The sequence below is a fragment of the Erpetoichthys calabaricus genome, chromosome 3 (genome assembly GCF_900747795.2).
Source record: "Erpetoichthys calabaricus chromosome 3, fErpCal1.3, whole genome shotgun sequence".
NCBI lineage: Eukaryota > Metazoa > Chordata > Cladistia > Polypteriformes > Polypteridae > Erpetoichthys > Erpetoichthys calabaricus.
The window spans coordinates 95,813,334-95,828,201 of NC_041396.2; the positions used below are offsets into that span (position 1 = coordinate 95,813,334).

Consider the following 14,868-nt stretch of genomic DNA (forward strand, 5'->3'; position numbering starts at 1 on the left):
CAGGTATTTTGAGGTTGTGAATAGAACTAAAAAAGATAAATTAATAAATTTAGAATAAATAAAAAAAAACCATTAGTATGTTTAGTTTTTCATCACTTGGCAGACTCTTCGCCTACCTACCTTTGTTTGTATCACTTCATTGTTAAACGATGTTTTTAAAGCAAAAACAATTGGTCAGTAACAATATGCAGATCTTGTATGATGACAGTCAGTCTCTCGATCAATGCCATTTTATTTTCAAAAACCACAAGTGGCCTCCCTCGACTTTCTTGTATACTCGGATATGGGGATGGATATTTGAGGAGTAAACCACAAGACAATGATTATATTTTTATATTATGTACATTAAGGGAACCATCAACAACAAATCAAATGAAATTAATAATATATAGAACAATTATTGTAAAAAGTAAAAGTTGAATAAATCGGACTCTGCAGCTGAATGAAAAAAAAAAAAAAAAAAATTGAGTATGTGTTCAGGTAAAGTACCACTTCTGGGTGGGTGGATATGGCCCAAAAGTTAATATAGATCTACGATTGTGGTGTAACAACCACATGCCGAATTTCATCCATCTATCCAGTTGTGTTTTTGAGTTACTGTGTTTACATACACACAGACATGCGCGCACACACACACAATTCCAAAAAACTGTATTTTTGGACTCTGGGAGGTCTGGAACGTCAAGATTCATCAAAATATCAATGGTTGAATTTTTTTCGAGATTACTATACTTCCTCTATACTTAGTATATGAAGAAAGAAAAAACGATTTCTCCTTTGCAAAGTGACAGGTGAATTGCTGTCAGCAAAAAGCAGTCACCTGAGAAATAAACTGAAACGTTACTCACGCGTGATTTTTCTGTCCATATAATAAACGTTTTGTTGACCAGCACATTCTGATTTCAGACGTTTGAATTACATCTTAATATACAACAGGCACATAGAAAGGTGGCACGTAGTTCGCTTTCAATTTCACACACTTTACGCACCTGCATTCAGCTTGCTCTGTCACTGCAAATGCTGTGTGAACACCCGCCCTTCATCACCAACCGCCGTTCACCAGGATGAATATGTGCGGGCGGCTCGTGGTGGATGAATTTCTGTTTTAGTGTTAAAACTTACAAGGGTTAAAGACTAAAGGCAAGAATATTCATTCAAAAACGAAAACTAAAAATATTTTAGAAATTATTATTTTATTTCAGTTAGTCTTTCCAGCTACTTTAATAGTTTCATTTAGTTTTAGTGTTTCATTTCGGTTTTGTTATTTTATTTCAGTTTACGAAAAAAAAATTTAATAAATAGTTTTTTTTTGATTTTAGTTTTCGTTAACTATAATAACCTTGGTCCACAGTTTATATATACTAAATTAAAATGCAATTTAATAACCAATGTGATAAACACTATGATTGATGCGCAATGTTAGAAAAATAAAAATAAATGTAACCTTAACTTGATTTCCATCTGATGATTATACTGATCCTTCACTACAGGTCTTCTGACAAATGAACTTCTCCACCTATCCTTCAGCCTACCAACACTTATTTAGCTGTTTCTTCACTATATCATCACTCTCACTCACTCCACACAGTACCAGATGTAAAGACTGGTAGCATCTTTAGACAGGGTATGCTTAAGATATGAAGAGTTGACATAATTCACTCATTGCATGGTATATTAAAAACATTTACAGTTTAAGTATAATTAATCTGTTTCTAGATCATAGTTATTACATTCAACGAGGTTGGAAAACAACTAACATCGAAAAACATTGGGAACTTTCAATCACAATTCAGCAGTAAGATGCATAAATTTGTATAGGATCTGGCAAAATATATCCCGATTTATATTTAATAAAAAAAAAAAAAAAAAAGCTAATTCATTCGTTAAAACAAAAGTATACATTTAAGACAATATTAAATTGTAAAATAAACTCACAGTTTGCAGTGGCTCTCATCTGTGAAGTAGAAAAGTTTTGCAACATGAAAGCCCAGCTCTGAAATATACTGTAAGAATAGCAGTACTAGACCTCTAGTCGAGTGAGACTGCAAAGGAAAGAAATTATGTCATTTACTACAAAAATAAAATAGATTAACTACTTAATAAAGGATAAAGTATTGTAAAATCACATGCATCACTTACTTGAGAAGATAAGCAGCTGAAATGTGCAACAAATAAAGACCGATAATGAGAAGTTGCCGAGGAACTTCTTCCTGAAACAAATAAGCACATTACCAAACTGACATAGCAGATTAATTAAAAGTGAACTGACCCAGAGTGTGCAGTGCTTTCACATCCTTAACATGTCTTCTTTCAACCCTAAATATTGATATATTGAAATGCCCCTGTCTTTCAATCTGTGGCACTGGTTGGCTGTAAAGATTCACAGAGTGTCTCTATCTTTATCTCTACCCATCAATCCTTAATGCTCCCTTTGCCAAATCCTTGTCTACTCCAGAAAACTGATCTGTATTCTTTCCTGTACACATCCTCCTATAACTTATTCTAAATAATCAATAGTGTTTTGATCACTCCTTCGTCTAAGGGCATTCCATCACTTTAGCCATATTATTACCTTACCTTCCGTACTTTCTGAAAGTACAATTCTGGGTACTGCATGTAGCCAGTATGCCAGCTGACAGAGGTAGAAAAACTTCACTTGAAATCTGAGATGGGGAAAAATACATTACAGACTAAATATTTGACATTTCAAGTTTATTTCTATTTATATATTAAAAAAAAACTGGATCAAGTATGAAAACATACTAAACATTACACTAAAAGAAAAAATTTTATGCTATTGCCCATAACTTTGAAAAAGACGTGGGGTGGAGAACCAATGCAAAGAATAAACATTATCACAAAACTACGCTAAAAAAATATCAAAGTGATGTGTCATTTTACACTTAAAACAAGACATTTTTAGTTCATGAACAGACAGCCATTTGAAAATTTTAAGTAAATTAAAGGGTAACATTTACATTTAAACAATAAAAAAAATAGCTCCTGGTCATCTTTCATATTTATAACTAATTATAAACTCACTGTTAAGAAAAATAATGATCAATCAATAAAGAATATAGAATGTTAATAACAAACGTATCACAAAATGAAACTAACAATATTAAATTTAAACAACTACTTTGATTACAAAGCAAACAGCTCATTGCCATATAATTACCTTACCTTAATTGTATGTGAGGGTAGTTCTCCCAGAGGCTGGTCAAATCTGAGATATAACCCTCCTGTAAAATAAATTAAAGAAAGAGGCAAAAGAAATGGAAGTGGTCATGTTAGTTTACAGCTCATCTTGAATATAAAACAAAAAAAGATGATTTTTGTAGTTTATCATTATTGTCTCTATACTTTATCTATACATACATCAATTCCCTTGTTTCCATTTTCTGAACAATGATTTTCTATTGCTGTGCTGCAGAATTGCAATCTATTATAGTTACATAGGTACAATGTGCACATATCAGGGCTGAAACCAACATACACATTATGCAAGACCAACAAAAGGCAAAATAATGAATACAAACACACATTCATGTTATTACTTGACATAAAATGTACATCGCAATCAATCACATGAAACAACATTCTCAAACTACTTAATCCAATTCAGAATTGTGAGAAGCGTAAGCCTATCCCAGAAGCACTGGATGCAAGTCAGGGAAAAGGCCATGGACACAGTGCCAGTCCATTTCATGCATATATCACACAGGGCCATTTTTGAACTGTGAATTAATCCAAACACACGCACCGTCTTTGTAGAAGTACGAGGAAACCAAATACTGTATGAGGAGAAAGTGCAAACATCCCACAGACACTGTCCAGCAATTGAACCCCAGATGCGGGATTCATTAGGAGGCAGAAATAGCCACTGTGCCAGCCTTGTGGAAGGAGTACTTGATGTGAGATCTAGTAGACTTGAAAATATGCAAAGTTCACATATAAAGCTCCAATTTCAACATAAAAGCCAGCAGCATGAATACATGCTTCAAAGTACTGTAGTTTAACTCTATACAAAAATCTCAATTTGGCAGCGATTCTAATAGCATAGTGTTCTTGTGCCGAAGTCACTTTAAAAAAACAAAACAAAAACAAACATCAGTTGTGGTAGTAATTATTTGCAGTTGTTTCCTAGTTTTCCAACTCATTAAATGTTCTTAACCAAAAATGCCATACTGCCTGACATGATGTTAAAACAATGGATTGAATGGGGGAATCATTTACAGCAAGCAACACAGACCTTTATACTATGACTACTACAAAGTAAGGGATGTAAGAATGGGATGCTTTGAAGTAAAAGCTAAACAGAGTTATTTACAACTTCAGGCTAGAAGATACAAATTAGATGTAGTATTTATAAGTTCTATTAATTAATTTGCGAGGCTACATTCACTCACCGTTATTAGAATGTAGAGACACCATAAGGAGGACACTAAGTGAAATACACTCAGCTGCCCTGATTCATTGAACTTGGTATGTTTACTCTTGGAAAGGTGAAGCCTTCGGTTAATTTTCTGAAAAACATTAAAGTCAGACAAAAGAAAGACATTTTTAACCCAAAATAAACTTTACCCAAATTTAACCTAGCCCTGTTATGATTAGCACTGTGGGCAGTACAAACTAAAATGAGGAAAAAACTGTTTTTCTTTTTGGTTAAACCAACTTTAGGCTAGTTTGTGCTTTCATGATAATGCTGACAAAGAATGTGTTTGAACTTTGTATAATAGTGCCTACTTATTCATATTAGCAAATTATCAATCCTGAATTGGCTACCACAATATGCTGTACATGTACTGTCTGGGCAATGCTAAATGAACAAAGTATCCAGGTGCAGCTAACTAACTTAGCATTGTGATAGGGACCAACAGATATGTGCAAAGAGTCAGTTTAAAAAAAAAAAAAAAAAAAAAAAAGGCAAGCTGAAGCTTTTGGGAACCATCCCTTGAATTCTGATATCACAGTACACAACCAGAGGTGAAGTCAAAGCAACAAACAACTATAATACCAACAAAAATGACACTCTACATAAAAGTGTTGCCACTTGGAAATTTAAAATGCAGATACACTACCTGTTGGTTTAAAAGCATTTCTTAAGTAACAAGTGGGTGTTAAGAATCCCAGGTTAGTTTTTAGCATCTATGTTCTAGGGAGAGAAACTACAAAGTATTAACAAAAACTCAAAAGGATTAAAGTATATATTTACTGTCATAGTGATATAATTAAGTAACATGTATTACATTTACGAAGAGCAGTATAACATGTAGTATTTGCAGATTTACCAAAGCCATCCAGGTTTATCTCTAAAATTTGTTTAATTATCATGCTTAATGTAGTTTTAGGGTCATAATTCCTTACTTATTAAACAATTTTTTCATATTTTAGTGACATTCTGGTCTTCTTTCACCACCAGAAATTGTTGGTCAAAATTGGCATTGCCTTTTCTTAATTGTATTTATTTGTTTGTTTGTGTATTCATTCATTACAAAATGCCTCTTCTGCTAAAAGAATAGACATGATAAACATGTAATAATTCAGATCAGCCAGAACCAGTGTCCCAGCATATCCATGAACCGCAAAAATTTAACTTTGTTCATCTTGGCCACTAAATATCCATCTGGAGTGCTATCCTTAGCCAACATCTAATAATATAGCTTTAAAACTTTTATCTGACAACCAGAGGTGTTAATCATAAACAAGAGGATATTTCTGCAAACTTTTGCAGTACATTTACCTGAAAAAATTCCAGTCTGATCAGTAATAACTGTAGCTAGTTGCACTGGAAATCTGAAGGAAAGTTAATAGATGAAGTTGAAAGGATATTCTATAAAAGTAAGAGATCAACAAAAATGATTAAAAGAAAAAATGTATGTCAAAGTGTTTGGAACTCCTGAGCACTACTTGCTCAATGTTTAATAAATGGAAGCTGCACAGCATTACCTAGGCACTTCTTAAAAAGGACATCTGTTAAAACAGCATCTGAACAAGAAAAAGACTTGTGAGTAAAGTTACAAATAGGTCTATACTCACCTTGAAAGTCCTACAGTGTACAGTGGCAGAGAGCAAGTTAAAGGAACATTAATCAATTAAATGGTGGTAAGAACGCAACATTTCTTTAAAAAAAAAAAACTGTTAAGGTCCCAGATATAATTTAATCACTGTTTTAATTCTAACAAGATTGAGCATTTTAGCTATAATTCCCTAGAAACCAATGTGTGTGGCACAAATCCAACTCATGTCCCAAGAAATATGGTAAAACATTCCATATCCCAGTGAAATACAATAGAATGAAAATCTGGAGTGACCATTTTGTTTACATGAAAAGTCAGAATTGCGACCAAAAAAGTCATACCTTTGCTGACATGACACTTGGCAATCCCTATCACAAATAAAATATTATCAGCAAATATATGGATTACATACTGAAAAAACAGAGCTAAAATGTCATTAGTCAAAATATATGCAGATGTAGCTACAGTTTCTAATTATACATTTAATTTGTAAGACTTTTGAGAATAAAGATAAAATGAAAGGAATATCAGACTGGCATACCATAACCAAATGAAAATTGTTATAAGCAAAAAAGAGAGAAAGAAAAAAAAAAGTTTTCAGCAACATGCAGTAGACCGTGTGCAGAATGATCAATTACTACAACCTAAAGTCAATGTCACACTATAAGACGAAACAATTTTTGTTTGGAGAGCAGGTCTATATCTAATAACAATTCAAGTCGATAATCTTGTTGCCTTCAATGGAATCCGATTACATGATTAGGAACTGCAGAAGGTGACTAATTATACGTTTAATGGTTCCAAATCTTATGTTGTGCCAACAAAGTACCACAAAGTCTCATTTTGGAGGCCAGTCAAGATGGGGCACACTGGAATAAGACAAAGAAGCCCTACACAAAAGTAAACATGGAAGAATGAAACAGCATCTGTTTGAAGTCCAAAGTTTGACAAGCCTCTACTCCATTTCCACAGTCCAAAATTCTTGCTTTCCTTCCTTCCTTGCACCACCACTGTTTGTTATTTAGGTGAGCACTGACACAACAGCCCATGACTTATGCCATGAGAAAATGAAACCTTTGATTTTGATGTAGCAGCTTGCAAGAAGTTATAGGGCAATCAAAAATTCTTTGAGTGATTTGTTGGGGGTGGCATATTACATAAGTGGCTATAATGGGTGGGCACTGCCACTGACCACAGCTTGCTAGGATTTTCTTAAGGCTGTGTAAATGAAAGCATTGAAAGGTTATGTACTGTGAAGGCATACGACAACTGAAATCACAAAGCTGATGAAACAGAAAAACAGAAGTAAAGCAATTATCAAAAAAAAGAAATGAAAGGGCCAAAGTCAAGAACAGTACATTAGAAGAAAAGTTATGTATTTTTTTCATGAGGCGTTTATTTATGAATAAATGCAATACAAAAATAATATTAGAATACCTGCAAACACTGGCAACAAGGCAGAAAGCTAATCTGATCAGGGCACTAGCCCAATGCAGAGTCCACTCTTTTACACTCATACGTGTCTAACTGACACCAATAAAATCTAGGCTGCATGGCTTTGGTCATTTGGGTGGAAGACCAGAAAACCCAAAGGAGAAACTAAGACACAGGGAGAACATGTAAACTCCATGGACAATAACCAGGATCCAAGATGTTGGATCCATGAGGCAGCAGCATTAACCACTATGCCACCATGCTGTCCCCCAATTAATTTTACAACCTGAAACAAACGTGTTTAGAACTCTTGAACACAATCACAATATGTGAAAGTTAATGGGTACATTTCACAAAAAAATAAAAATAAATAGATAGATAAAAAGACCCTAAAGTGTAAGCCAGGACAACACAAGTTGTTTAAGGCTGATATATGCTACATAGTCTAGGGTTAAAGGCTTCTATAAATGGCTCAAAAGAAATTTTAAATAACAGTGGAGAAAAAGGGTGGCCTTTTTTAATTAAATGTGCTCTTCAAAAGCCATACTATTTTTCTTTTATTGAGGCAAACGCCAAGTCATACTGTTAGATTATGTTTAATGCACTATGTGCACATATGATCACCATGCTGATGTTATTCTTTGCAAGGCAAAGCATTCTGGCAAAGAACAAACATTTAGCAAAGACGACTTCAAAACTCCCATCTATTTTTCAAAATGATTATGAATATTTAAAATTAAAAGCTGGCTGTGAACATGCACAACATAATTTTGACCAATTCTGCCATTTTGATAAAAAACTCTATACAGACTAATTTTGAGTTATTAATTCATTGACTTTCCTGATTCTTGGTATTATTTTGGTATTACAGCATATGGATGGAAGGATGTCCTGACAGCTTCAGTTGCAAGGCAGAAACAAATCAGAGGTGTGGAACCATGCCACAGCAGGGAAAACTCACGCATATATCCACAATTAAATAATGCCAACTGACAGTCATAAACTAACAAATTGAAAAATTTGAAAACAAATGTATTTTGTATGTAATACACAAAAAGATTTTAGACCTGTAAGGCAGCAGCAATAACAACATGCATGAAATTTTACATTTATTTAAGTTAATATCGCCGGGATAAGAAACATCGCCTTCAACCATAACAGTAAATATTTAGGCATTACACAACCCCAGCATTTAAGTGTAATGTATAAACATTATATCACATTTTATCAGTTCCACTTAATACAATGCAAAGAAATACCATCCACTGAATTCAGTTTAACAGATAACATATCTTGTCTTGCCAGAGCTCTGCTTGGTATGGCTGATATACTGCTTAACTACAGGGCTTGTCACTTATGAACATCAGTTTTAATTTAAATTTTATTTAAAAAGGACACAACTTTGGTATTCTTTTGTAATAATCAAAACAATCTTAATTTTGTACAATGGATTTAATTTTTTCATGCTTTCGCTTTTTTGCATTTTACTTTAATACTTAATGAACAAAATCAGCAATATAAAGTAAAATATATTATAAAAGAAAGTAGGACTGTAAATCTACATTGTCTTGTTCATACTTGCTTAGCTATGCTTTGTGATCAGCCAAACAAAAAGAGTTAACAACAAAAATATATGATTAACTAATAAGATTATGGTACTATTAAGCCAATTACCCTAGTCTATATACAGAACCTTTAGGGTATGTCCAATTAATTCTGGCCACAGAAATCTTCATGTGCTGTACTGTATATAATAGAAATATGGCTGAGAGCAGCACAAGTGAAGTAGCTCAGGAGTTTTTCTAGACACCTAGAATAATTAAAAGCCTAAAGGAAGACACATTCTTTAACAGAATAAAATAAATAGAACAACCTGCACAGAATTTAAATCTGAGAAAATTATTACACTTCTTAAAAAATGAAAATAAAATATTTAAAGGCCACTATGTACATACTGTATGTAGAAGAGGCCTATAAGAAACTTTTATACAGGGAAGAATCTTTATTTCTTATATAGAAGGGTCTCAATGGGCTAAAAATTCAATGAAACTGCACCTCACATCTATGGTTCTGATCTTTAGTTGTATTTTAGAAAGAAATTTAAGGATCACTAAAAGTGACCAGATGCTCTTTCTTGTGTAAAGCATAGAGAACCACTGAAAGAAACATTAACTCTGAATTTACTTTTGCCAAAAAAATTCCACCTTCCTCTCTCCACGACATCAACGCAAAGTCTTTATTTTTTTCAGGAGAAAATCGCTATTAATATAGTATTTACTGACCTGAAAAATAAACTTTGAAAATGAGCAGAAGGGGATAAAAGCATGTCTTTATTAGTGTCTGAGAGTAATTTGGAAAGTATGTGTACTAAGACCAGAGGGTTTTCCCTACAAACCCCCAACTACATCACTTTTTTTATTAATATAAATAGTGGCTGAAAAACACAAGGTCAGATGCAGTCAGTCTTCACTGTAATCATGGTAACCTGAAAATAAGCTGACTTCACAATAATAAAACAAATCTAAGCACTATCTTTATTTAAAATCAGGAATCAAAAGCAGTGAAAATGCAGATAATCTATGTTGACTTTTTAGATGCAACTGCCAATTTTTCATTACGTTAGGATTATAAAAAATGAGGGAATAATAATAAAAAAAAAAAAAAAAAAAAAAAAAAAAAAAAAAAAAGAATAAAGCAATTACAACAGCCACAGGGAAAAGTACAACTGGTGCAAGGCTCCTAATAATTCTTCATAAAGCCACAGTAAGAATTATTGACTTTCAGTTAGTCTCCTTGGTGTGTTCTATACACTGATGTCCTGGAAAACAAACAATATGCAAAAACCAACCAGGACCACATGGATTTGCTACTGATTAAATTACGAATAATTATCTCATTTCACTTCAGATTTATGAAAATAAGACACAGAATATAAAACAGAATATGAATGATCCATTTTTTATTCTGAATAGTACAACATTTTAGACAATATAAACAGGTGTAAAAATTCTTGATCCTTTTATTTAGATTTGAAATAGTGTATATGAGCATTTAAAATGGAACTTAAGATGTGTCAAAACAACCTTGATCAAGGATGCACTTTAAAAAGGAATTACATTTTAACAGATGGCGCAAACACAACAAAACTGGTGGATTAGGAAAATTAAGTTAATGCAAAAAGTTGATACTACTGATTTGTGTCTCTGCATCATTCAGTGTATGGAGAAACATACATAGCCACAATTTCACATAAACAAGTCTTAAAAATAAATTTTGATTGACTAAAATAGAAATACAGTAATCCCTTGCTATATCGCGCTTCACCTTTCGCGGCTTCACTCGATCGCGGATTTTATATGTAAGCATATTTAAATATATATCGTGGATTTTTTGCTGGTTCGCGGATTTCTGCAGACAATGGGTCTTTTAATTTCTGGTTCATGCTTCCTCAGTTGGTTTGCCCAGTTGATTTCATACAAGGGACGCTATTGGCAGATGGCTGAGAAGCTACCCAACGTACTTTTCTCTCTCTCTCTCGCGCTGACATTCTCTGATCCTGACGTAGGGGGATTGAGCAGGGGGGCTGTTCGCACACCTAGACGATACGGACGCTCGTCTAAAAATGCTGAAAGATTATCTTCACTTTGCTCCCGTCTGTGCAGCTGCTTCGTGAAGCGACATGTTGCACGGTGCTTCGCATACTTAAAAGCTCGAAGGGCACGTATTGATTTTTGATTGTTTGTTTTTCTCTGTCTCTCTCTCTGCTCCTGACGGAGGGGGTGTGAGCTGCCGCCTTCAACAGCTTTGTGCCGCGCGGTGCTTCGCATACTTAAAAGCCAAACAGCCCTATTGATTTGTTTGCTTTTCTCTCTCTTTCTGATATTCTGTGCTCCTGACGTGCACTCCTTTGAAGAGGAAGATATGTTTGCATTCTTTTAATTTTGAGACGGAACTGTCATCTCTGTCTTGTCACGGAGCACAGTTTAAACTTTTGAAAAAGAGACAAATGTTTGTTTGCAGTGTTTGAATAAAGTTCCTGTCTCTCTACAACCTCCTGTGTTTCTGTGCAAATCTGTGACCCAAGCATGACAATATAAAAATAACCATATAAACATATGGTTTCTACTTCGCGGATTTTCACCTTTCGCGGGGGGGTTCTGGAACGCAACCCCCGCAATGGAGGAGGGATTACTGTACAAACAAACTGAAGTCGGATATTTAGTGATTGTTTCATAATTTGCTTCTTACAAAGCTTTATATTATGCTTATAATCTTAACGGCTTTTAGGAAATTATAACTCAAATTCAGCTAATCCATATTCTACAGCTGCTACAAAGATCTTTGGACAAATTACCAAGACCATTACCAAAATCAGTACTTTAATAACGGATTACAGCACACCAACAAACTGTTTGACATAGTTGCCTGTTGTCTCCTGGCTGCAAGGCAGTTTATATTGTGTTCTTGTTTCTAAGATCCAAATAAAATGTTTAATATTGCAAAATGCAATTACAATGATCTTTTCATGGAAATTATACAGTAATTATATTAAATTAACATTATATGACAGTTTAATCTGAAAATTTAACTCTCATTTAAGGTCATCAAGGGCTACAATGCCTGCAGACAAATAGATAAAGTATCTAGCTATTTTTCCCCAGGGGGAAATAAAAATTTTACAGAAGCTTGAGAGAGACAGAAAATAAATATTTGTACAGTATATAAAAGTAACAAAACCCTGAACACGCATAAAAAAAAAAAAAACAAACAAAAAAAAAAAAAAAAACAAAAACAAAAACACACACACACAGTACTTCCAAGTTTGGATACTGGAGATGAGGCGGTATTATGGCAAATACTGTTAAGTAATTTATTTTTATTTTTAATTTTAATCAGAAATCATGTTACTGTAGCAACTAGCTTTTTACTTCTATTAACCTTACTGTAACCTATTGCACTTTTTTTGACTGCATATGCTTAATTAGGTCCTCCTGAGAAAATGTGTGAAGAATTCAGAGAACGAAAATATACTGTATTACACTGCCTTTCTTTACAATAGGTTTTTTTTATTTATGTGATGTGATCAAGGAGTCAAATTTCTTGCAGCAGTTCAGGCTAGAAGATTTCTCAGAAGCTGACAGCAACATATCTTCTTCATGCATGTTTCCTCATTGATGCTCTCATGCAAACTTTTAAGTCAGATTTAGAGAACATTCACCCCTCAAACTCATACAAAAAATATATATATGCTTCAATGAGCAGTGATATGGTGATTATAACAGCATAATAAGAGACAAAGACACCACCACCACCCACACCACTATTACAGCCTGCAAATTTAAACACAACTAATTACAAAACAATAGATTTAAATTATACAGTAAACATACTTACATCTAGAATATACTCTTGTACAACTGCATGCAGAATAAGAGTGATAAATATGTAGAAAATGATTGCGAAACAGTCTCTCCATCCATAATGATAGAATGATACCTCGCCATCTATAGAATTTAACACAAAAAAATAAAAATTAGGAAGTGGAGACAAGTGAAAGAGTACTAAATCAGCTAACATGGAATACCGTGAAACTTGTTTTCAAATTGTTAGAAAATGCAGCATCCAACAATAATATCAAAAACAGCACCTGCAGGATAACATTGACGTGTTTATTTAGGCCAGTAACATTAACATGTTTTTAGCAAAAAAAAAAAAAAGTGAACTTAAGTAAAAGAAATGTAATGCGATACATTTTACTCTACATATTAATGGGCTCAAACTCAGCTTCCTAAAGGGAACTGTCCAACTGCTTCTCTGACTCATTTGTAGAGTTTAATTCTATGCAAACCTTCAAAAAGCATTTATTATTTGTGGCATCTTGAGTATTTATATTTTTATACTATAAACCAATTTCCAATGTAAAATACAAATAAAAATAGAAGGTGATGATTTGAAATCATTTAAACTCATATTTAATTGAAAATAGAATAAAGACAACATATCAAATGTATAAACTGAGAAATGTTATTAATCAATGAAAAACACATGCTCATCTTGATTTTATGCCAGCGACAAGTATCAAAAAAGTCGGGACAGATGCAACAAAATATTGGAAAAACTGAAAAAGCTGTGTAATGCTAAAAAAAAAAAAAAAAAAAAAAGGCAACAGGTTCAGTAACATGATTGGGTAAAAAGAGTCTGCCAGAAATAAGATAGAGGGGTCACTACTCTGTGAAAGACTGCATGATCAAATAGTGCAACAGTTTAAGAATAATGTTCTTCAACATAAAATTATGAAGAATTTGGGGATTTCATCATCTATGGCACATAATATTATTAAAATATTCAGAGAATCAAGAGGTTATTTACACAATGTCCAAACATTTTTGGAAACTGGGTTATAGAAAACTATAAATTGTCAACATAGTTAAATAGGGGATTAAAATGCCTTGCATGCTTCAAAAATAAAAACATTTAGGTAATATCAATTTAAGTTGATAAAAAAAATTAAATGAACTAAAAAATTAAATGAAGTAAAAATCAAAGCAGAATATTCCATTGTACATATTGCATGGATCCTTTTTATTAAGACAACTAGGTATACTATACTCTCAACAAAGAAAACTCTAAACTTCAGTGGGATACAAAGTAACGATATGTACCATTATGCTAAACATATACTCTGGAGTACTGCAGTATTGTCATTAATAATTATGAATGTAGATTACAAAATCAACTTTGTAATTTTATTGCTTAAAATGGGTTAGGAATCCATCTATTGTTTAGAATATCCAAATTTGACCCACGTTACTCTAAAAGTTGATCTACTTAATCTCGTACCCAGGAGTTAGGAAATTACAAAAAGTGATTATGCTGTGCAAAACTATTACTCCTGTTCTCTTTGCATATTATCTTTCTATTAAGAAAGTGTTTGGATGAGAAAGAGAAATCGTCTTCAGCTGTCCCCACAAGTTTGTTAACTTCAGAAATTATATACTTTTATACAGCTATTATGTAAGCAATACAAGTTGGATGAATCAAGATTGCTACCTTGTACTAGAACATCTAATTAGTCTCCAAATGGAAAGCAATGTGGTGTGGCAGCAAAGGAACTGAATTAAAAAAGCAAGGCAGCTGATCCAAACCTTTGATGCTGACTCACTATATGACATGAAACAAATCACTTAATGTACCCATTTTCAAACTGTAGGAAAAATGTAAACAATTGTACTATAGCTCTGTACATATACAAAAAATCTTGGGATGGTGTATACTATAAGGTGGTACCCGATACAATAAATATTCACTAGAAACTGTATCAAGTAATGTTGAATACATGCCTGGGTTAATTACCATTATCCTATCATTATTCATACAGGTTGCCAGACAGATGCTTTAAGGGGGAAAAAAAAAT

At 33.3% G+C, this 14,868-nt stretch overlaps 1 protein-coding gene across 1 annotated transcript in view; it reads right to left on the reverse strand.

The window, feature by feature from the left end:
* tram2 (translocation associated membrane protein 2) overlaps nucleotides 1–14,868 on the reverse strand; it is a 30,667-nt gene that overhangs the window by 10,736 nt on the left and 5,063 nt on the right. Inside the window, 8 exon segments of the mRNA XM_028797187.2 lie at nucleotides 1,936–2,027; nucleotides 2,030–2,042; nucleotides 2,140–2,210; nucleotides 2,578–2,607; nucleotides 2,609–2,663; nucleotides 3,184–3,242; nucleotides 4,410–4,526; nucleotides 12,849–12,958. Of these exon segments, the coding sequence (XP_028653020.1) occupies nucleotides 1,936–2,027; nucleotides 2,030–2,042; nucleotides 2,140–2,210; nucleotides 2,578–2,607; nucleotides 2,609–2,663; nucleotides 3,184–3,242; nucleotides 4,410–4,526; nucleotides 12,849–12,958 (547 nt within the window).